The sequence below is a fragment of the Aulonocara sp. 'chitande type north' Nkhata Bay genome, linkage group LG20 (genome assembly GCF_057382095.1).
Source record: "Aulonocara sp. 'chitande type north' Nkhata Bay isolate Kocher_YH1m ecotype deep benthic linkage group LG20, A_spYH_male_GT1.1, whole genome shotgun sequence".
Taxonomy (NCBI): Eukaryota; Metazoa; Chordata; class Actinopteri; order Cichliformes; family Cichlidae; genus Aulonocara; species Aulonocara sp. 'chitande type north' Nkhata Bay.
Window position 1 is genome coordinate 12,959,654 of NC_141363.1, and position 25,332 is coordinate 12,984,985.

Consider the following 25,332-nt stretch of genomic DNA (forward strand, 5'->3'; position numbering starts at 1 on the left):
CAGAATGTAGAAAAATGTTGAGACAATGAAAACTGTGGATTATTGGCCACAAGGACCAAGTTGGAGTAGTGAGCTGTACGCCTCATAAATGATGACTTTCTGCATGTAAACAGAATTCTTCTCTGTTCGCTGCATGAGAGAGAATATTTAAATATCGCTCACATATCTGAGAGACCTGCTCACAGTGTGACTTTTTTCTTGTGTGTTCTGTCCATCAAGACCTCCCACAGCAACATGATTGTAAGGAAAATGAGGATCTGGATGACCCGCAGGTCTGTAGCCAGGAAAGGAACTCCAGTCTGGACCAGCAGAACACAGATCCTCCACAGACTAAAGAGGAACAGGAGGAAATCTCCACCAATCAGGAAGGAGAGCAGCTTGCACTGAAGCAGGAAACCAAAGGCATCATCATCTGGACCGGGCAGGAGCTGGGCATCATGTGGAACCCTGAAGTAAAGTTGCACAGAATAGGTATGCAAAACTTTAATAGATAGATTCAGTTTTGTATTAAGAAATCTAACTCATGTTGGGTCCTAATCAGACCTCCAATATACTTTATAGAGGCACATGAAGAATTTAAAGACCGACTGCAATAAGGAAACTGACGTAATATTCTAAGAGCCAAAATGTCTAGCCCTCCCAGTGTCGCCCCTGTCAGGACTGTCTTATGTTGAAAATAATTGAGTACAAGAGAGAGGAAGACACCCTACAATGAGTTGAAACGTCAGCTTGTTATTTATTCCTCCATATTCATATTTGTCATTCATATGGTCACTTTGTTTGTCCCTCCAAATTGCAGTCGTCACTCCTTCGCCTGTGCTGCGCCCCTGCACCTGCAGGCACACTTACAGTGAATATCAAATTTAATAACAGGAAATTAACTAGGCATGTACTTTTCTTTCTTTTTTTGGCCACATTTTTCAAGTGACCTATATTTGACAACAGCATATAAAAAAATAAAACAAAAAAAAGAACTTTAAATTATGTTTTTGGTGTGCCATCTCAATGTTTTCAGTGGCCCCCATATGGCCACCCATATGAAAAAATTCTGGAGCCGCCCCTGTACATTATGACTGAGTACATCCACTAAACCTTTTGTGGATAACATAACAATCCCCATGAGGACTGAACGATCAATTTAAAAATAAAATATATCGATTTGAAACTAAGCTTTTAGCAAACCACACAACACTATGATAGGTGTGTCCTTGTGCCATGTGTTTCTGGGTCTTTCTTCTTCTTTCCCTTTGGATTCCAGCACAAGGCCTGTGTAGTGATGTTATTGGTGGACTTCCTGATTGTGTGACCAATCCAGCACCACTTTCTCTCAGAACTGTATTGCTATTGGTTTCTGGTTTGTACTTGTCCACAGTTTGTAATCCTCTCTGGCCACTGGATACGGAGGATTTGTTTTAAGCAGCTGCTGATGAATGTCTGCAACATACAAAGCGCTGTCTTTGCTTCATGTTTACGAGCTATAGAGAAGTTTGCATTTGTTTACTCAGAGTAGCTCAGATCCAAGGCAGGCCAAACCTCTGTGTTACAACCTTCAGAAATGCCTGCCGTATCTATACAAAATATCCCACACATTGACTGACCTGCAAATGTGTAAGACACATTCACAATATATGGAAACACAAGTCTGTTTTATTTATAAAAAATTGTGTGAAAACAGAATGAAAAGTTGCTAATACAATGACATGAGTGACATGTGTGATCTCCCCAGCGTTGCATGTTCTCTCCTTTGCCTGTTCATGTAAAAATAGCAAAACATAAAAAATTAATTCTGTCCCTCAGTTCCAGGTTGGTTCATCTCTTCATCTTTCTGCCTTTTGTCTTAGGTTACTCTCCCACACAGTCTGTCTGTGTCATAGTCTGTTTGCAGCATTCAGCAATGCAGTTCCTTGACTCTCACCACAGATCTTCCATTGTGACTGTGTATGTGAGGGAGTGGCATTGCATTACTTCAGCACAGTGCTGTGCATAAAAGCAGACAGCCCAGGCTGGAGAATCATTTCTTCTTCGCATTTCTGACAACGCACATCAGGATGGCCTCTGTATCACTGCCTCACAGGAAGAACATCTGCGCGCAACAGGCGCGCATCCATTTCCTTGCTTCAGGAAATGGATGAAGCAGACTCTGATGGAGGAGAGGTTTCATTTGTCCAGCAGGCCACTGATACCTCCTCAGAAGAATCTAAAAAGGAGACGGAACAAGAACCCAACATGCCTCCATGGAAGAGGCACCGTGGTACTGGGAAGCCCAGTCTGAGCCACACGGCAAAAGACGGCACTGTGTGGGTAGAGGAGGACATTGGAATGCCCAGTGCAGTAGCAAATCGCTCGTGCTTCACTCGTGCTGGACCCACAGAGTCTGCTAAGGTCTGTCATTGCCATAGTACGTAGGGCTGCTCAATTAATCGAATTTTAATCATGATTACGATCTGGGCTTTCAACGATCATTAAAAATGACTGAGCCGATTATTAGCCCCTCCCTAATTTATCCGCGACACCTTAAAGGCCGGTCCGTGAAAATATTGTCGGGCATAAACTGGTCCGTGGCGCAAAAAAGGTTGGAGACCGCTGATTAAGAGGACCCGAGGCAAGCTCGGAAAGCTAAGCAGAAGTTATTTGGAGAGTGACTGCTGTTGGTTGAAAAGAGAGTTTAAAAAAAAACAAACTTCAGTGGTGTTGCACACTATTTTATATTATTTTTTTAAAGTCATTGTTAACCCTTTAAAGCCGGTCAGAGCAGCACGCTCCGTTTTGCGTAACTATTTTTAAATCCCTGTAGAACCTGAACCGTGTAAGCTAGCGCAATAATTTGTTTTGCATATGAAACCGGAGGAGTTGTACTTACATCTTATGCCATCAGCTTGTCCTCGGTCACGGTTTTCGTTCCACATATAGCTTTGCAAAAATTGCATAAAAAGCGCTTGCAGGAACAAAAACATAATATTCCAGAAACACGCTTTGCCGTTCCTATCAGCTGTTCGTAACACTTCCCACAGTGAAATGATGCACATGCTGTTTTCTTTGCAAATTTGCATCATAGGATTGTTTTTTGTTTTTCCTGCAGTATATAAAAATTGCTGTATCTCCAAAATAAAACTATGAAGACACTCAAAATAAATTTCCTGTGGTGGGAAACTATTTTTTGCAACTTTATTGTATTTAAAGTTTTGAGGGATAAGCCTCTTAAATTTCTCCAAGTAGAAATATATGTAAACAAAACAAAAGCGATTTTCAATTTTTTTTGTAGTTTATTGCACTTTTTTGCAATTTATGTAATTACTATGCACTTAATGCATACATATTATTAAAATATGGGCTATAACAGTTGTATTGATGTATAGCAACTTGAAATGCTCCCACAAATGGCACTACAGCATGTAAAAAAAATAATATAAGCTCTGGTGGACTTGGTTCTATAGTAGGTCTTAAAGGGTTAAATAAATATCGTCAAATAATCGTGATCTCAATTTCAGTGAAAATAATCGTGATTATCATTTTTGCCATAATCGAGCAGCCCTAATAGTACGTATGATATTTATATAAAGCCATTTAGAGTGAGGTTCATGTAAATTTACCATTCTCTATTTGTTTATGTCTTGATGCATTCTCAATCATCCAGGAAAGTAACTCTCCAAAAGTTGATTCTGTTCATCTGGACGTAGCGTTTTGTGGGAGAAACGTTTCGTCACTCATCCAAGTGACTTCTTCAGTCTCAGCTGACTGCAGGTTTCCCCAAATCTTATAAACAGTAAATTTGCATAATGGTAAATGGCCTGTATTTATATAGCGCTTTACTAGTCCCTAAGGACCCCAAAGCGCTTTACATATCCAGTCATCCACACATTCACACACACATTCACACATTCACACACTGAAACCAGCCCACTGAAGGAACACTGGACTGTAGTGATGGGATTTCCGGCTCTTTTTAGAGATCCGGCTCTTTCGGTTCGGCTCACTAAAAAGAGCCGACTCTTTCGGCTCCGAACCGGCTCTTCAGGTTGTTTTGTTGCTTTAATTAATTTATTATTAACAATAATATAAAATTATGCACAAAAGGAATTACTAACGTAAAAACAAGTGGTTTTATTTATATATGTTTATATATAAATATATGCGGTGGCCCCTAGAGACAAAACACGTATAAACTCCAAAACACATTTCTAGCATGAACTGAACTTCCAAAGCAGAGCTACTAGATCACTTAAATCACACAATTGAAAGCATGTGTGTATTGTTTGTGTATTTATACACAGGCACTCATATATATATTCAAATAATTTAAAAAAAAGTTCATTTACCTGTTATTACCACACACCAAATCCGGTCGTTGGTACTTGCTGGCTTGTGTAGCCACAAGATAACAAAGGCTCAACACTGTGCCCAGCATCCTGGAGCACTTCTGTTGTCTTTTGTACGTGTTTTGAGTTTTTATGTGCTTCTGAGTTTTTATATGCTTCTGAGTTTTTACGTGCTTCGGAGTTTGTACGTGTTTTTACGTGTTTTGGAGTTTTTACGTGTTTTGGAGTTTGTACGTGTTTTTACGTGTTTTGGAGTTTGTACATGCTTCAGAGTTCGTACGTGATTTGAAGTTTGTATGTGCTTTGTCTCTAGGGGCCACCGTAAATATACTTTTATTTATTCACTCCACATAAAATTTAATAAATAAATCATATAATACAAAAATCAACTATTCACATTTCAAGTTTTAACTATTTAAATTTTCAGCTTTTTCCTTTCACAAATTTAAAGTGAAAAGAACACAAAACACTGCAAACCACAACACAATTAAATATAAATTATAATATGAAAACTAAAAGAACATGCATATTCTCTGTCATATGGACCTGCATGAATAAACTTTCTCAATCCTTTATCATCTGCAACCGAAAATAGTTGTGGATGATTACTATACCTTTCTAATGTTGTTGTCCCTGCCTCTCTTTCTCTCTCTCTGGCTCTGTTCCTGTGCTACTGAGTGTAACTACCGCCCCTCCCCCCTCTGCCCAGCGTAAAGCACAAGGCTCGCGTGCAGAGTGAAGCGGAAAAAAAGTGCGAGAGAGAGGCTGAGAGAAAGAAAAAAAAAAAAAAAAACCACGTGACGGCTCGCGATAAGGAGCCGGCTCGCGTCGTTCACGTCAAAGAGCCGGCTCTAAGAGCCATTTCGTTCGCGAACGACCCATCACTACTGGACTGGGAGGTCAAGTGGAAAAGAGGGCTTTGCTATCCTACCCTGGAACACCATTGGTTCAGATATGTGGATGACACCTGGGTGAAAATCAAATCCCAGGACGTACTACATTTCACGGATTACAGTAACTCGGTGGACCGACACATCAAATTCACCAGGGAGGATATGAAAAGTGCCAGGTTAGCCTTCTTAGACTGCGAGATTTCCATCAGGAATGGGGGACATCTAAAAGCTGACGTGTACCATAAACCTGCACATACGGATCAGTATCTAAGGTTTGACTCTCATCATCCACTGGAGCACAAACTGGGTGTCATCAGGACGCTACAACACAGAGCGAACACCATCCCCACTGACACAGCGGCCAGAGAGGCAGAAGAACAGCACATCAAGAAGGCCCTGAGTAAATGTGGTTATCCCAGCTGGACTTTTGTCAAAGCTGGAAAGGCATCTAAAGAAAGCTCCAGCCGACCCAGTAGAGAAGGACAACCGCTGCCCAAGCGAAAATCTGTAGTGATCCCATATGTGTGTCACCGGGTCTCTGTGGCTTTTAAACCCCAAAACACGCTGCGCCAAAAATTGGTCCACCCCAAGGATCGGGTCCCCCGACACAGAGTAACATAGTGTACGCCGTTAAGTGCCAGGAGGATTGCCAGGATTTATACATCGGGGAAACCAAACAACCTCTGGCGAAGCGGATGGCACAACACAGAAGAGCTACCTCGTCAGGCCAGGACTCTGCAGTCTATTTACACCTGCAGTCCAGTGGACACTCTTTCAATGATGAGGATGTACACATCCTGGACAGGGAGGAACGCTGGTTTGAGCGCGGAGTCAAGGAGGCCATTTATGTGAAAAGGGAAAGACCATCTCTGAATCGAGGAGGGGGCCTAAGGGTACATCTTTTGCCATCTTACAATGCTGTGATTGCAGCCATTCCCCAACTCTCTGTGAATGGTACTCATGGCCATTGATCAGTGGTCTTTGATCAGTGGGTTTTGGTCAGTAGTTGTTGATCAATGGTCATGAGAATTTGCATAATTATGATTAAGGAACTGACCTCCCAGTCCATTGTTCCTTCAGTGGGCTGGTTTCAGTCATTATGCAAATTTACTGTTTATAAGATTTGGGGAAACCTGCAGTCAGCTGAGACTGAAGAAGTCACTTGGATGAGTGACGAAACGTTTCTCCCACAAAACGCTACGTCCAGATGAACAGAATCAACTTTTGGAGATTTATTTGTTTATCTTTCAACAGCGTAAAATTAAGTGTGCTCCAAAGCTTCCTTTTGCTGTTAGACGTGGGAATGCAGCAGACCATCAGGGAGTGTACGGTCCATCAAGCCCACAGAACAGAGCCGGACTGGAATTTGTCAATTCATGAACTGATGGCATTCATTTCAGTTCTGTTTGTAAGAGCAATCATGTGTCCCGTTGGTGCCATTGTGGATTGCTGGTAAGAAAGATTTCTGGTGCTGGTAATCAAAGCCCCGAGACAGATTCATTTCAATTATGCAACACCTTTGATTTGATGACAAGGACACGCAGGCAGAACGGGTGAAAACAGACAAATTTGTGGCGATCTCCGACATCTGGACACGCTTCAACGAGAACTGTGCTAAGAGTTTTACTCCAGGAGAACACATGACCATAGATGAACAGCTGTTCCCTACCAAGGTTCGTTGTCCATCCACACAGTATATCGCAACCGAGCCAGACAAATTTGGGATCAAGTTCTGGATGGCCACAGATTTGGAGACCAAACATGTCTCCAATGCATCTCCTTACCTGGGAAAGGACCCCAGTCGTCAGAAGGGAGAGAGGCTGGCAGACAACGTGGTCATGAAACTGATGGAGGCATTTTTGGATGATGGGAGAAATGTCACGACGGACAGTTCCTTTACTTCCCTGTGACACTGCACAGCGAGAGGTATTCTCCACTTCAGTGCTTGGAAGTGTCAGTCTGCTTGACAATTTATGCACCTAAAAAAACCAAGACTGTGTGTCTTAACTTCAAGGCACCAAGACATGACGATTGGTGACAACAGAAAGAGGAAGCCCAATACGATAACCGACATTAACCACATGAAGGTATGTGAATGTGTGTATAATTTTATACCAGTGCTACAGTGTTTTCTCATGTGTGCTATACAGGTCTATAGAAAAAAAGCACATATTTATTTTATTTTATTTATTTATTTCAGACATGTTAACAATATACAGGTACATTTAGAAAAGAAAATAAGAGAGGAAAAAAATACTCTACGAAAATCAATACATTTCAATATTGCTACCATTCTGATTCATTTACATGTTGAAAGGGAGTGGGAAGAAGTAAACACTTATTTGATCCCACCCCTTTGCCATAAATTATCAGTTAATATTTAGTCAGCTTCCTTACTGATATAATTTGTAATAAAAATAGTGAACAGATTTCTGATATACTATATACTATATCCTATACTATCACGTCATGATTTTTCTTTTCTTTTTTAAATAGGGACGTTCACATAATTTCAATATTTTCCCTTTCTTTATAGCTCGAGAAGATCATATTTTTATAACTCTTTTTGAACTGTTTTATGTTTGGAGATTGCTTTAATTCCATATTCAGACTGTTCCACAGTTTCACTCCATGAACAGAAAAACAAAAGCTCTTTCTTGTAGTATGTACATTCCCTGTTTTGAAGTTACAAAAACCTCTTAAATTATAATTTCCTTCTTTCAAAACAAACATACTCTGAATATTACTTGGCAGTTCTTTATTTTTTGAATAGAATTTGTGCTGTTTGTTGTGCTTTCAATATTTCCGACTGCAAAAATAGTGAGTTTGTATGTTCCCTATAACCTGCATTGTGGATGATTTGAATTGCTTTTTTTTGAAGAGTAAAAAGTGAATGTAATGTGGTTTTATAGTTGTTTCCCCAGACCTCTGCACAATAGCTTAAGTATGGTGAAACCAGTGAACAGTATAGAATATGAAGTGATGTTCTGTCGAATACCTGTTTTGCCTTGTTTAGTATTGCAATGCTTTGTGATACTTTGGAATGAATATATCTTACGTGAGCTCTCCATTTAAGTTTTTCATCTAATTTTCACTGACTCTTTCAATATCAACACCATTTATTTGAATCTTAGCATTTGTATTTAAACTACTGTTTCTAAATAACATACGTTTATCATTAAATTTGAATAAATCTAATCTGTTTTTATCAAGCCAGAACTTCACTTATTTGATTAGTCATATCCTCCAATAAATTCTGCAGATCATCACTAGAGCAAAAAATGTTTGTGTGGTCAGCAAATACCTAACCCTTAACCCTCTAACCCCCTAACCCATATACTCATGACTCTCTCTCTCTCTGCTTTTACAGTGTGGTGTAGATGTGTTGGACCAAATGGCACGGATGTATTCCATAAGAGCAATGTATTCCATAAGAGCAGCCACACGCATGTGGCCAGTAGTGGTTTTCTACAGTATTCTGGACCTGGCGGCGATGAATGCCTACATTTTGTACAAGGCATGTACAGGATGGACAAGCGAAAGAAGATTGTTTCTGAGTCTTCTAGCTCAGGAACTTTGTTGTCGATTCATGCAGCACAAGGAAATACTAGCACAGAGGCTGGCTGCTGAAGCTGCTGTAGCTGCTGTGCCAGGGACTGTAAAGACAACGCAGTGCCAGGTGCAAGAGAGCTGCAACAGGAATCGCAGCAGGTTTACCTGTGCAACATGTCAGAAATTCACAAATGCAGGGATAATGGACACGGGATCTGCAAACACTGTAAAGTTCGCAACATTTTAAAATAAAGCAGACTTGTGTATTCATATATTGTGAATGTGTGTTTTTTGTATAGATACGGCAGGCATTTCTGAAGGTTGTAACACAGAGGTTTGGCCTGCCTTGGATCTGAGCAGTAAAGAAACGCAAATGTTGCACAACAACACACACGCACGCACAAACACAGCAAATCTGTCTTTATTAGTCCCACAAGTGGAAAATTGGCATTGTCATTGCAGAAAAGTGGATAGTGCTGTGGAATGCCAGGACTGCCAAAGTGAATTAATTAAATACACCATAAAATAATTAATAAAATGTATCAATTATTAATTAAAATTGGAATTAAATACATATTTAGTACATATTTAGGTAATTAATTATTGACACATTTAATAAATTCTTGACTCATTTAATTATTTATTTATTTCATGTTTAAATTATTTCTTGACACATTTAATTAATTATTTCATGATTTCTTTCTTTTTCACAGTCCTGACCTCTGGCTGTTCATGAATTTATTTTATCTGTCAGCCTCACCCATCAAACTCAGGGGGCGAGGTTAACGCTGATCGAGTCAAAACCATTGCTTTAGCCTGGTGGCCCCCTTTGTCCTTCTCCACACTAACAACCGGCATGTGGAAAATAACTGAAATGCACTTTGAAAAACCCCGTTTGTGTGTCACCAAATACACTTTTAATATTTTTTAGCAGTGAATGTAGTGGTTTAATCTTCAGATATCTTATAGGTTTGTCAAGAAAGAGCCTGTTTGTAAAAGTGCTTCGATGATTTCGGAGATGGCTGCCCAGCCTAGTCTCACAGCAAAGTGTCTGATAGTCCATCTAAGGAGCTTGGAAAGAAAAGTGTCTGGACTTTAAGTTTCCGTGAAGATGATAAAGAAGTCCAGACATTTTCTTTCCAAGCTCCTTAGACTGTGATGACCTGGATGACTGAGAACCTTCACACACGTGTGACAGACCTGCTCGGTACACAACTGTCATAACCCCTGCTGACTGTCACCTCTCGGAGTTTCAACATAGACTTGGTTTAGTGAGGATATATCTATCCTTTGTATGTGCCATACTTGTTTCAGTCGCCAATTCTGAATTATAACTAATGTTAAAAACATATTTAAGGAGGAGATGGAGCAAAAACAAATCCAGTCAACATCTGATCTTTGTGCTTTTTGTTCAATTATCACCGTGACCTGTGTATAAATGTGTGTGTGTGTGTATATATATATATATATATATTAGGGGTGCAACGATACACAAAATTCACGGTTGGGTTCGGTTCGATACTTTGGTGTCACGGTTCGATATTTTTTCGATACAAAAAAAATGTTCATGCCTTTTTAATTTGTCATTTATTAAAATTATAAATATATATTTTAACTCAAAAGTACAGTTTTTAAATTTAACCCTAACCCTTGTGCGTGTTTTTTATTTTGACAGCGAATGCGCACCTGTGGACCACTTATGTGCAGCCCTGGTTATTTAGCTCGTCATATTGCAGCCACAGAAATTATTTTGTCCATGAAACCATAAAGCTGCACTTTCTTTTTGCCTTATAGTCTGATTTGTCATAACTTCTCCGTTTTGTGGTAAGCTTTTCTTTGGCTGTCACTTCTTCACCCTGACCTGTCTTATTTGGCTCAGCAGAACTAAAATATATATCTGTCTGTGAAGGTTCTCAGTCATCCAGGTCATCGTAGTCAAATATATATCCTGCTGCTTTTACACACGCACTCACATAAGCTCAGCGATTCTCTGCGCGATCAACCTCTCACATGTTTAAGCTGCGGGAGATTTCACTTGTCATGTTTGCATAGTGAGCTAACGATTAATAAGACGATGTCAGAGGAATTGGTGCGCAAATTATCATCACTCACAGATCAGTGCTGTCGCTCTCTATACACAGTTCGCACGATTGCAAAGTGAAAGCAAAAAAACAAGCGCAAATTCAAACGGGATTTCAATATGTCACATATTGACAGTGGCTCACCGATGCCAATGACATAATTACCCAGCTACATTTCTGAAAGAATGCAAAAGCATTGACATATATTTTTCCTTCCTACAATAGCCCGACGGGCAGGGAAGAGATAGATTTTGGTAGCCCGACTGAAAAAATTGCTAGCCCCAGGACGTCGGGCTAGCGATTTTGCGAGCCCTGTATCTGATTGAGGAATCACTCATCTTTGGAAAAGAGAGTTTATTACAGAGAAATGTCTCTTTCCAAAATAAAAGCTATACTATCCGCTTCTTCTGGGCTATATTCTCAGCAGCATATTAAACATATCAGGTCCCCATAAGGAGAATCATGTGCTAACAGCTGTCTAAATGACTCGGCTATAGTTAGTAGCATGCTTGTTGTTTTTGTCTTTGCACTAGGATGATGTCGGCGTAAATGTGCAGTCATAGTCGTTGTGTTCCCACTAGTGCTTTCAGGTTAATCTCGTTGAAATGACCTTAACGCCACAACACGGCAAATCTCCGTTAACGAGCTACCACCGATCGCCCCATGCATGGGGCTAGACGGCCAACACGTTAACGAGCTAACTGCGCTAACACACTAGTTCCCACCCATGTAATTGAGCATTGCATGGCACATCCAACATACTGTTTTACTTTAGTCCATGACTCGCTTAGTGGAGCTGTTCTCATCGAGACGACCCCTCCTAACTACAGTTTTATCAGTGAGGCCAGGGTGAGCAGGAGAGGAGGAGGGGTTGCTGTCTTATTTAATGAATCATTTCAATGTAAGCAGCTATCTCCTGGAAGTTTTCAGTCTTTTGAATATGTGGCTTTACAGCTGAAGGCCCCGTCCAAAGTTGTGTTTCTTAATGTTTACAGGCCTCCCAAATACTGCACAGACTTTTTTAATGACCTCAGTGAACTGCTGTCTGTGATCTGTGTTGATTTCAACTGTGTAATTATTGTTGGGGATTTTAACATCCATGTGGACAACCCTCAGGACAAAGGGACTAAAGACCTGAGTAACACTCTGGGCAACTTTGGGCTGACTCAGCATGTAACAGAGGCCACACATAATAGAGGACACACTCTTGACCTACTGATCTCCAAGAGCCTGAGCATTTCAAACATTACTGTGTCTGATGTGGGCTTATCTGATCATTACTGTGTTTTCTTTGAAAGTAAAATCTCAGCCCACACAAATACAGTGGGGCAAAAAAGTATTTAGTCAGCCACCAATCGTGCAAGTTCCCCCACCTAAAATGATGACAGAGGTCAGTAATTTGCACCAGAGGTACACTTCAACTGTGAGAGACAGAATGTGAAAAAAAAATCCATGAATCCACATGGTAGGATTTGTAAAGAATTTATTGGTAAATCAGGGTGGAAAATAAGTATTTGGTCAATAACAAAAATACAACTCAATACTTTGTAACATAACCTTTGTTGGCATTAACAGAGGTCAAACGTTTACTATAGGTCTTTACCAGGTTTGCACACACAGTAGCTGGTATTTTGGCCCATTCCTCCATGCAGATCTTCTCGAGAGCAGTGATGTTTTGGGGCTGTCGCCGAGCAACACGGACTTTCAACTTCCGCCACAGATTTTCTATGGGGTTGAGGTCTGGAGACTGGCTAGGCCACTCCAGGACTTTCAAATGCTTCTTACGGAGCCACTCCTTTGTTGCCCGGGCGGTGTGTTTTGGATCATTGTCATGTTGGAAGACCCAGCCTCGTTTCATCTTCAAAGTTCTCACTGATGGAAGGAGGTTTTGGCTCAAAATCTCACGATACATGGCCCCATTCATTCTGTCCTTAACACGGATCAGTCGTCCTGTCCCCTTGGCAGAAAAACAGCCCCATAGCATGATGTTTCCACCCCCATGCTTCACAGTAGGTATGGTGTTCTTGGGATGCAACTCAGTATTCTTCTTCCTCCAAACACGACGAGTTGAGTTTATACCAAAAAGTTCTACTTTGGTTTCATCCGACCACATGACATTCTCCCAATCCTCTGCTGTATCATCCATGTGCTCTCTGGCAAACTTCAGACGGGCCTGGACATGCACTGGCTTCAGCAGCGGAACACGTCTGGCACTGCGGGATTTGATTCCCTGCCGTTGTAGTGTGTTACTGATGGTGACCTTTGTTACTTTGGTCCCAGCTCTCTGCAGGTCATTCACCAGGTCCCCCCGTGTGGTTCTGGGATCTTTGCTCACCGTTCTCATGATCATTTTGACCCCACGGGATGAGATCTTGCGTGGAGCCCCAGATCGAGGGAGATTATCAGTGGTCTTGTATGTCTTCCATTTTCTGATGATTGCTCCCACAGTTGATTTTTTCACACCAAGCTGCTTGCCTATTGTAGATTCACTCTTCCCAGTCTGGTGCAAGTCTACAATACTTTTCCTGGTGTCCTTCGAAAGCTCTTTGGTCTTGGCCATGGCGCAGTTTGGAGTCTGACTGTTTGAGGCTGTGGACAGGTGTCTTTTATACAGATGATGAGTTCAAACAGGTGCCATTCATACAGGTAACGAGTGGGGGACAGAAAAGCTTCTTACAGAAGACGTTACAGGTCTGTGAGAGCCAGAGATTTTCCTTGTTTGAGGTGACCAAATACTTATTTTCCACCCTAATTTACGAAGAAATTCTTTACAAATCCTACCATGTGGATTCATGGATTTTTTTTTCACATTCTGTCTCTCACAGTTGAAGTGTACCTCTGGTGCAAATTACTGACCTCTGTCATCATTTTAAGTGGGGGAACTTGCACAATTGGTGGCTGACTAAATACTTTTTTGCCCCACTGTATATCAACAGCAGTGATCACAAAACGGTGTATAACTGAAGACAGTAGTGAGATCTTTAACCAGGTCTTCCCATTAACACCTGACCTGTCCAAAGGTTCAGTCAATGAGCTCATCAATAGCTTCAATGCAAAAATGTTAAATGTAATGGATACTATTGCCCCCATTAAGGTGAAGGTTATCTCTGGAAGGAAAAAGTCTCCATGGAGAAACTCCACACTAGTGAAAAATGAAAAAAGAGAGTGTAGGAAAGCTGAGCGCAGATGGAGAAAAACAAACCTCCAGGTTCATTATGACATCTATAAAGAGAAACTTCACAATTATAATTTACAACTGAGGAGTGCAAGAAGGTCCTACTTCTCTGACATCATCACTAAAAACAGCCATAATGCTTGGGTCTTATTTTCTACAGTTGACAGGCTAACAAACCCTCCTGTGCCAGTGGCAGCTGAACTTCATTCAACCATGGCCTGCAATGACTTTGCCAAATTCTTCACAGACAAAATCCAAAAGATTAGACAAGCAGTTGGTACACCAACAGCAGATCCAGGATATGTACTGTGTCCACCGAAAAACTGTTTAAACACCATCAAAGAGTTTCACCCGATTAACAGCAAAGACCTGGAGGACATCTTAGGTCAACTGAACTCCTCCTCTTGCTGTTTAGATGTCCTGCCAACAAGTTTTTTCAAAAAGGTCTCAAAGACTTTAGAGTCAGACCTGTTACAGATCGTCAACTTTTCCTTAATGTCAGGTGTGTTTCCAGAACCACTAAAAACTGCTGTAATCAAACCTATACTGAAAAAGGACAATCTTGACAAGACACAAATGAAAAACTACAGGCCGATCTCAAATCTCCCATTTTTAAGTAAGATCATTGAAAAAGCAGTTTCTCAACAGCTCAATTACTTCTTAAAACAGAATAACTGCTACGATGCCTTCCAGTCAGGTTTTAGACAGAACCACAGCACTGAAACCGCTCTGACAAAAGTGTTTAATGACATATGTCTGAACACAGACAGTGGAAAAATGTCAGTCCTAGTTTTGCTGGATCTCAGTGCAGCATTTGATACAGTTGACCACAACATATTACTCAAACGACTGGAGAACTGGGCAGGTCTCTCAGGAACTGTACTAAACTGGTTCAAAACATACGTAGAAAACAGGAAATACTTTGTATCAATAGGTAACTTCACATCCGAGCAGACAAGTATCACATGTGGAGTTCCCCAAGGTTCCATCTTGGGACCCCCTCTGTTTAACATTTACATGCTCCCACTGGCACAGATTATAAAGAACAACAAAATAAACTACCACAGCTATGCAGATGACACACAAATATATATCACAATGTCACCAGGAGACCGAGGCCCTGTACAGGCTCTTGGTAAATGCATTGAGGAAATTAATGACTGGTTGTGCCACAATTTTCTCCAACTAAATAAAAACAAAACTGAAGCAATAGTCTTTGGCGCCAAAGAAAAACGATTACAGGTCACCAGAGAACTTCAATCTATACATCTAAAAACCACAGACCAGGCGAGAAATTTGGGTGTAGTGATGGATGCAGACCTAAACTTAGAAAAACACATTAAGACAATAACAAAATCAGCTTACTATCACCTCAAGAATATTTCAAGGATAAAAGATCTGATGTCTCAACAGGACCTGGAAAAACTAGTCCATGCATTCATTTTTAGTAGGCTTGATTACTGTAACAGCATCTTTACAGGTCTACCTAAAAAATCAGTCAGACAACTACAGCTCATTCAGAACTCTGCTGCTCGAGTCCTCACTAAGACCAAAAAAGTGGACCACATCAGTCCAGCTCTGAGGTCTTTACACTGGCTGCCTGTCCGTCAGAGGATAGACTTTAAAGTTCTGATGCTGGCCTATAAAGCTCTGAATGGTTTAGGACCAAAATACATCAGTGACGTCCTAACCCAGTATGAACCTTCCAGATCCCTCAGGTCATCTGGATCCGGTCTTTTATCAGTTCTCAGAGTCAGAACCAGACACGGAGAAGCTGCATTCAGCTTTTATGCTCCTTATATCTGGAACAAACTCCCAGAAAGCCTCAGATCAGCTGAAACACTCAGTTTATTTAAATCCAGGTTGAAGACTCACAAGTTTTTAACTAATTTTAAATAAACTTTTAAATGTTTTGTGCACTTTGATTAAAAATTTTCAGGGATACGACTTTGTTTTGTTTGATTATATATCGTCTTTATTTTCTCATCGTAGATGGTCTGTTTATATTATTTGTAGAGTTTGTAAATGAGTAGCCAAAATGGTTTTCACTGAGTCAGCAAAACTGTTTCTCCCCACAACATGATTTTCATTGGTATATCTAAGCAACATGCTTACCATGTGGAGATTTGCTAATGGTTAAGGCAAAAAATGTATGCTTTTTGATCTGTCCCTTCAGATTTTCCACAACATGACTGTAAGGATGTGGAGGGGCTCACAAATCAGCAGGTCTGTAACCAGGAGAAGAACTCCAGTTTAGGCCAGGAGGATCCTTCACAGATTAAAGGGGAACAGGAGGAACTCAGTACCACTGAAGAGGAAAAACCGCTTGTACTAATGCAGGAGACTGCAAATTTTCCATCTCGTGAAAAAAGTGACCACAGTGAATCAGAACCATGCTGTGACCAGTGCCTTTCTCACAACTCTTCTGACACAGATGAGGATGAAAGCAAGGATGGTAACTCACACAGAAATAAGTCGGAGCAAATTGTATCAGGCTTGTCAGTTCAAAATTCCAAGACAGCTAAGTTATGTAGAACCTGTGGGAAAAGATTTATTTGGAAGTCAGACTTAACTAAACACATGCGAAGTCACACTGGTGAGAAACCACATTGCTGTAGCACCTGTGGGAAAAGATTTCTTGTAAAATCAAATTTGAAAACACACATGCGAATTCACACAGGTGAGAAGCCACATTGCTGTAGTAGTTGTGGGAAAAGATTTCATGTAAAATCAAATCTGAAAACACACATGCGAATTCACACAGGCGAGAAGCCACATTGCTGTAGCACCTGTGGGAAAAGATTTACTGTGAAGGGTCATTTGAATATGCACATGCGAATTCACACAGGCGAGAAGCCACATTGCTGTAGCACCTGTGGGAAAAGATTTACTAGCAAGAGTGAGTTGAATATGCACATGCGAATTCACACAGGTGAGAAGCCACATTGCTGTAGCACCTGTGGGAAAAGATTTACTGTGAAGAGTGACTTGAATATGCACATGCGAATTCACACAGGTGAGAAGCCACATTGCTGTAGCACCTGTGGGAAAAGATTTACTAGCAAGAGTGAGTTGAATATGCACATGCGAATTCACACAGGTGAGAAGCCACATTGCTGTAGCACCTGTGGGAAAAGATTTACTAGGAAGAGTGACTTGAATATGCACATGCGAATTCACACAGGTGAGAAGCCACATTGCTGTAGCACCTGTGGGAAAAGATTTACTAGCAAGAGTGAGTTGAATATGCACATGCGAATTCACACAGGTGAGAAGCCACATTGCTGTAGCACCTGTGGGAAAAGATTTACTGTGAAGAGTCACTTGAATATGCACATGCGAATTCACACAGGTGAGAAGCCACATTGCTGTAGCACCTGTGGGAAAAGATTTACTAGGAAGAGTCACTTGAAGAGACACATGCAAATTCACACAGGTGAGAAGCCACATTGCTGTAGCACCTGTGGGAAAAGATTTACTAGGAAGAGTCACTTGAATATGCACATGCAAATTCACACAGGTGAGAAGCCACATTGCTGTAGCACCTGTGGGAAAAGATTTACTAGGAAGAGTCACTTGAAGAGACACATGCAAATTCACACAGGTGATAAGCCACATTGCTGTAGCACCTGTGGGAAAAGATTTACTAGGAAGAGTCACTTGAATATGCACATGCGAATTCACACAGGTGAGAAGCCACATTGCTGTAGCACCTGTGGGAAAAGATTTACTAGGAAGAGTCACTTGAAGAGACACATGCAAATTCACACAGGTGATAAGCCACATTGCTGTAGCACCTGTGGGAAAAGATTTACTAGGAAGAGTCACTTGAATATGCACATGCGAATTCACACAGGTGAGAAGCCACATTGCTGTAGCACCTGTGGGAAAAGATTTACTAGGAAGAGTCACTTGAAGAGACACATGCAAATTCACACAGGTGATAAGCCACATTGCTGTAGCACCTGTGGGAAAAGATTTACTAGGAAGAGTCACTTGAATATGCACATGCGAATTCACACAGGTGAGAAGCCACATTCTGTATTACTTTAGTACAGTTGAAAATGCATTTCGGAAACCATCCTACATGCTAAGTTTCATTCTTAGAAAATGGTGATGGCAGATCACATAAACAGTGTTTGGATCATTTAAAAATGAGCATTCGGAAAAAAAAACTTCATTTTGAAAAGGTTTTCAGAAGCTCAGTTTCTTTTTTCACACATGGACAAGAAAAAGTGTTTGTCTCGCAACATGAAATGTTTGCACCTTTATCACATTTTCTGACATCATTTTTTATTGTTTATGGGCTTTGTCTTTACTGAAGTTTCTTCATTTTCTTTGGCATGGCCTCAACAGTGCTTGAGATATTTTTGGGTCTTGACATAAAAGAACTATTTCTCAGAATCACACTTGGAAATATCAGTTTAAAAAAACTACCCGTGTACATGCGGTAGCCTTTATTGAAATCAGTTTTTTCTCTGAAGTTCACAGTTTGAAGGTGTTTAAAGCATGAGACAGTTTACTAACTGTACACTGTTCGCTAACTTGCACACTGCCAGAACTCCTGTTGGGATTTTTTTTTTTTTAATGAATTTATACACTAGATTGACATTAATGGGAAGTGCTTTGTAGATGGAAAGGGAATATTTTAGGGAATGACAATGTTAGGCGGTTGATTCAAGTTCTCGTATTGTTTGTGACCCATATACTTAGGTCATTTATTATTCATATTTTTAACATAGCTTGCACTACTGTTATGTGAACACCTGTTGATACCCAGCTGTTGTTTTGTAAAAGGACCTCAGAAGAGTCCCGGGAGTCTTCATCTTTATTTATCTTGATTGGTGTTTGGCCTGCATGTACTTATGGCGAACACCCTAGTGGGCTTTTCTTTCTTCTAAATCTTTGTTAATCTTGTATGTTCAATAAAACTGTTGGCATCACACTTCACTCATCTCCTGTAGATTTTGTGTTTTGGTTTCAATTGTGTTCCAAAAGCCTGAATCAACATCTTTCCAGCCTATAGAAATTCTGCAAAGCCTTTAAAATTTGCGACCCCACAATCCTGCTGCTCTTTGAAAAACTAACAGTACTTCCAAACGAGCTGTTAAACAGGGCTTCGTGTGATCTGCCTTTTGGTGATCAACTGGTCAGAAAGATTCAACGCATTCAAGTGGATAATCATGCTAACTTCCTTGATTCTCGTCCTCACTTTCCAGGTCCTCAACGGTACTCCATCAATGTCTCCTGAAGTTGTGTGTTTCAGAACAAAAGTGGAGCAAATAATAGCAAACACTGAACACACACCTCCCCTGTCTGCCAAGAGCATGTCTAAGACTTTTCTATACCACCATCAGTGACGTGAAGACAGATTGTTCAAACAAATCTGCGATGGTATTTTCAGATTAAGTTAGCCAATTAAACATCAAAGTGGACTTAATTAATGCAGTCAACAATTCCTTAGGAGGTATCATGGCTCGTGGGGTGAGCTGTGTGGAATTTAACTAGGACCCAAGATGCTGGCAGCTGAGATGCAGGAGAGTTTTATTGAGAAGATGGAGATACAAACAGAAACGGCGGAGGTGTGTAGGAAACTAAGCATAACCTAAATTGTAGAAAACTAACAAAACGAACCTGAAGCGCTAACTGGAGACCCGGGAACATAGAAATACGCAGGGAGGAACACAGGTTGACACAGGGAATTAACGCAGACGAACTAGCAACAGGCAAGAGAACACACAGGGCTTAAATACACACACAGCAGTAACCAAGGGATGGGAGACAGGAGGGGAACACACCTGGGACAAATCAGAGCTGACGAGACAGGGGAAACGTAAACTGACCACACTCACATGAGACAAAGACCTTCAGAATATAACAGGAAACTTACAGACACAAAGAACCAGACAAGACACTGAACTCAACAGACAGACTCACAAGCAGACACAGTAACACCATGGACAGACAGTCAATAAATAAATGTTTAAATGATAGAGATCTTTCTGTTATTTCACAACTATAAAAATTTCTGATTTTACAGTGATTAAAGAGCTCTCTTTTTTCATTATAAGACAGTTTGAGTAATGAGATATCTGAACCTTGACACATGTATTTACTGCACTTTATGCTGAAAAAGATTTCTTTCATTTACTAGAGCAGAAAAACTGACACTTGTGTCAGTAGTTCAGCCCACTCAAGATCACAGTCAGCTGTGGCACAAGGCATAACAGGAATCTGACGTCCATTGGTCTGTTGAGTGAGCTCAAATTCCAGCTTGAAGCCATTAGAGTGTGCTGTTTTTTCATTGTGGATCAAACTCCTGAGGTACAGAGAGATGAAAGAGAAAGCTGAAAGTACTGCAGTGATTGTGTTCATACTCAGGAGTCAAATTGGGCCGGAACGAGTGCAGTGTGTTGTAATCAGTGAAATAAACTGCAGATTTACACATGTAATGTGACAATGTAGAGCAGGATGTGGAAAGTAGTATGCATGCCAAATATCCTTGGGAAAGATACTAATCCCAAGTTGTTCTCCGATGTGTCCATCAGAGTATGAATGACATATACATGTGTGTGACTGTTAGATAGAAAGCACTTATGCAGAAAAATGAATTGGTGTGAATGAGGCAAGTTGTATGAAGCGCTTTGAGTACTCAGAGTAGAAAAGCGCTGTATAAGAACCAGTCCATTTACCATTAACGTGGAGAAATCACAGTGACTGTGGTGGTCAGCGAAAGGTTACATCAAGTGTAGCAGAGATTCATTTATATTTAAGTTCATACCAACTTCATACTGTCTGATATAAAGACAATATACAGAAAAATGTTGGAACTCAGCCCAGATGTGAAACATCTGCTTACATTTTGTTGAATTCACTTGTGTAAATCCACAAATAACAGCAGGTCAGCTGATCACAGCCCATTATTATTGTGAGCTATTAGTATTTTCCCACGCTGAGCCACTACAACAGATCCTAGTGTTCCCCCACTTGTTAGGATGCCTGGGTCGTTGACCCAGGGGTTTTGAGTTTATTATATTATTTACACTTTCTAGTCTTTGGTTTCTTTGAGTTCTGTCTTATAGTTTATGTCTCTGTCTTCTCTAGCTGCTTTGTCTCCCCTGTCAGCTGTATCCCCTTGTCTAGTTCGCGTCTCTGTGTGTCCTTAGTGGCTATATCCCCGTGTCCAGTCAGTGTTTGTGTCTGCCCTGGTCCCACGTCTCTGTTCCCTCTGTTGCAGTGCGTGCGAGTCTGTGTCTTTGTTCAGTCTGTGTTATGTGTTTCCTGTTTTACTTTGAAAGTCTATGTCTGATGTTAATGTGTCTGGTTTTGCTTCCCCTTGTCTCGTTAGGCCTGATTTGCCCCAGCTGTGTTTCCCTCCTGTTACCCATTCCCTGATTGCTCCCTCTGTGTATTTAAGCCCTGTGTTTCTCTGTGTCCGTGTCGCGATCTACCGTTTATTTTGCTGTGTGTTTTGTCAATCCCCTGGTGTTAGTTTATTTTTGACCTTTTTTTCCCAGTTATGTTATGTTTGAGTTCAGCATTAAAGCTGTTTTGGTTTAAGTTCTGTCTCCGGAGTCTGCACCTTGGGTCCTATTCCTGTCTGCACACAGCCACACCTAACAGAAGATCGCGACCAGAACATGGACCCTGCAGACTCCTTTTTCTCAGAGTTCAGCGGCGAGATGGAGCGGCTGGTGAGCCTGCTCGACCGCATCGCCCAGTCCTCGGATTTAAGGACCATGGCAGTGGGGCTGAGCGCGGTGGAGGCCATCATTTGGCATAATCCCCGGCTTAGCCAGTTTGCTAAGGACACTTTTTTTTATTATTTTTTTTATTTATTCATTTTCAGGCACAACAAATACCTATATTGAACATAAAATACACAAAACAAAAAACAAAACTTGCCTGAAAAAGGAGTGGGACGAAGAAAACTTATTAAATCCCACCCCTATACTCACTCATCAACAAAAAAAAACAATAAACTTCCCGCAGCTACGCCCATCATTGCATACAGACCCATCAACAGCCCCGGGCAGATACAAGCATCTAAGCGGCAGCTCGCAACCAACAATTAGAGCCTTCATAACTGAATACAGAATATATAAATTATAAATTGCATTACCACAGGTAACAGGCAGTAATAACTACAAGTAACAGACACACATACATATACATACATATATATCTACACACACAAGTACATATATGTACATACATACGCACACTTTATTTTTTATTTTTTATTTTGGAATCCATACCAGCAATGGTAAGAGGACAGACATTACAGAGCACACTAAAACCCATCATTGAGTATACTGTGACCAGACCAACTGTTTGTAGAGAAATTTAAATCTATGAATATTTTTGCATTGTTTCAATTGTAAACTCAGACTGTTCCAGATTTTCACACCACATACAGACACACAAAAGCCTTTACGGGTTGTTCGAGTTCTGGGTAATTTGAATTCTCCAAAGCCTCTCACATTATAAACCTTTTCTCGAATTTCAAATCTAGTTTGTAAATTTGCCGGTAAAAGTTTAGTAAAAGCTTTATACAAAATTATGGATGTATTGTAATTAACCAGATCCTGGAATTTAAGTAACTTTGCCTGAAGAAAGAATTTGTGAGTATGATCTAGATAACCAGCCTTGTGAATAATACGCAGTGCTCGTTTCTGTACTGTGACTAATGGATTAGTTGTATTTTTATATGTATTTTACGGTGGCCCCTAGAGACAAAGCACGTACAAACTCCAAAACACTTACAAAATCCAAAACACGTGCAAAATCCAAAACACATGCAAGCTCCAAAACACTTACAAAATAAAAAACACATGCAAAAGACAAAACACGTACAAAATATAAAAAACATGCAAAATCCAAAACACGTACAAAATCCAAAACACGTGCAAACTCCAAAGCACTTACAAAATCCAAAACACGTGCAAACTCCAAAACACTTACAAAATAAAAAACACATGCAAAAGACAAAACACGTACAAAATACAAAACACATGCAAACTCCAAAACACGTACAAAATACAAAACACGTGCAAAATACAAAACACGTACAAAATACAAAACACGTACAATATACAAAACACGTGCAAAATACAAAACACGTGCAAACTCCAAAACACTTACAAAATACAAAACACATGCAAAATACAAAACACGTACAAAATACAAAACACGTACAAAATACAAAACGCGTGCAAAATCCAAAACACGTACAAAATCCAAAACACGTGCAAACTCCAAAACACATGCAAAATACAAAACACGTGCAAAATACAAAACACGTGCAAAATACAAAACACATGCAAAATACAAAACACGTACAAAATACAAAACACGTGCAAAATACAAAACACGTGCAAAATACAAAACACGTGCAAACCCCAAAACACGCGCAAACCCCAAAACACGCGCAAACTCCAAAACACAACGGAAGTGCTCCAGGACGCTAGGGGCAGTGTTGAGCTTTTGTTACCTAGTAACTACACAAGCCAGGAAGTACCAATAACCGGATTTGGGGTCTGCAGCCTTAAAGGCCGCATTTTAAGGCTGATTATGTCACAGCGACACGACAAAGACTGTCCCAATTCAAAGGCTGCTCGAAATGCGGCCCTCAAATGTGTCCTTAATTTCCCTGAATTTTAAGGATGGGTCTGTGTAGCCTTCATGGCCCAACATATCCCAGACTTCATAGCGCGGCGGTGGTTTGGATAATTTTGCCGAAAAAAAACGGCGGAAGCGGAGCGGACGAAGAGTAAACTTCCAGAAGTAAGTACTGAATATTATGTCACTTATTTATGCGCAAATGTTTTTATAATGAAGAACATTAAAACATTACTGTTGGCAACATGTCGGGAAAGTTATGTGACATTAGCGACGTTTGTACTAACTTGGTTTTAAAGCCTTCACTTCAAAATATTCGCCGTTCAATAGCTGACTTTAATCTTACAGAGAATGTGATGATTTTATGCGTAATTAAAGTCAGTCATGTCAGTCAGCTGACGGTTCACTCCTTAAGCTGAAAGAAAGATGCTTTAATCACAGGAGTCACACATGTGTCCACTGTACCATCTGGGAACTCTTCTTGTTTAGCACTCGTAATGACACAAACACTAAATCCTCCTTCTCTGGTGCTGTTTTGTAGCAGTGTGTACACCTGAGACTGTCACCTGTCTGTCCTGCACTCTCTCTCTGTTTCTTTCTCTCTGATTGTGGAATAAAAGTATGAACATGTATTTATAAGTCACACTTGTGTTTGAATCCTGCAGCTTATCACACATTTGATTTCTATGTGTGACACCTGCAAGTGTCCAGAGTGAGGACAGACTGAGGGACCCACTGCATTACATCATCTGTGAGGCTTTGCACCCCTGATGATCCACCAGGACAATCTCAGCAGTATGTGAGGAAGAGGAGGAGGAAGAGCCAGCAGCAACTGACAGATGGAGAGAATAGACAGACTGTTCCCTGTTTGTGAAGGACTGCTAGAAAAGTTTAAAATAACTAATTGCCTGTCCTGAATCAGTCTTATTAGGTAATGTTCAAATAATGTTATCATCCCAGTGTTTTCAGTGTGAGAGAAAGTACTCAGGGCCTTCAAGTTACACACTATGAAAGGCAGCAACAAGTTCAATGTTCAGAAACCTAAAGTATGTATCAGCAGCAGAATGGAGCTAAAAATAAATGTTTGTTTCAGTTCTATGAAGCTTTGAGGATTTTGGATCAGTAGCACTGCTGTGTTTGTTGCATCATATTGCTGTAATTGTTTATATGCTTTATATATTCTGAGCTAAGTTGATCTATAGTGTTACATCATATTCTATAAGGATGTTATGTGTTTGTATACTTTCTGCCCAGTTTGACCCATTTAGCAGACGTCAGCCTGTTTAAAGCTCTGATATCTATTCTGTATGACTTAAAGCAGTTATGACATGGTCTGATTTTCTCACCCAATAAAGGAATATTTAATACATCAGTCTACTCTTCATTTTATCAGAAACATATATATACTATTATATATTGTACATATATTTATTAGTTTCAGATGTAGCCATTCTTGTATTTTGCTTGTTTACATTATTGTATTTTGCACAACTCTGTTGCTTGTGAAGCTCGCACACAAGAATTTCACTCACATGTGCTGTACCAATGTACCTGCACATGTGATGTGACAATAAAAGTGATTTGATTTGAAACAGCTCACAGCTTGTACATTTTCTTTTTACACATGTATGTAAGCATTTGAGCCAAATTTAGTAATGCCAACATACTGAAGGAACAACATTTGTCTCTTATAT

The 25,332-nt window shown here is 40.3% G+C and overlaps 1 protein-coding gene across 2 annotated transcripts in view; it reads left to right on the forward strand.

The window, feature by feature from the left end:
- Nucleotides 1-19,194, forward strand: part of LOC147305284 (uncharacterized) — a 33,496-nt gene extending 14,302 nt beyond the window's left edge. Inside the window, exons 3-7 of one of the 2 annotated variants that reach the window (XM_086278278.1) lie at nucleotides 220-471; nucleotides 16,194-16,243; nucleotides 16,283-16,537; nucleotides 16,706-17,924; nucleotides 18,071-19,194. In XM_086278278.1, coding sequence (XP_086134404.1) covers nucleotides 220-471; nucleotides 16,194-16,243; nucleotides 16,283-16,537; nucleotides 16,706-17,924; nucleotides 18,071-18,111 — 1,817 coding nt within the window. In that variant the 3' untranslated portion in view covers nucleotides 18,112-19,194. Of the gene's footprint in view, nucleotides 1-219; nucleotides 472-16,193; nucleotides 16,614-16,697 lie in introns of both variants that reach the window. The other variant, XM_086278279.1, reaches the window with a different exon arrangement.
- The last annotated feature ends 6,138 nt before the right edge of the window (nucleotides 19,195-25,332 follow it).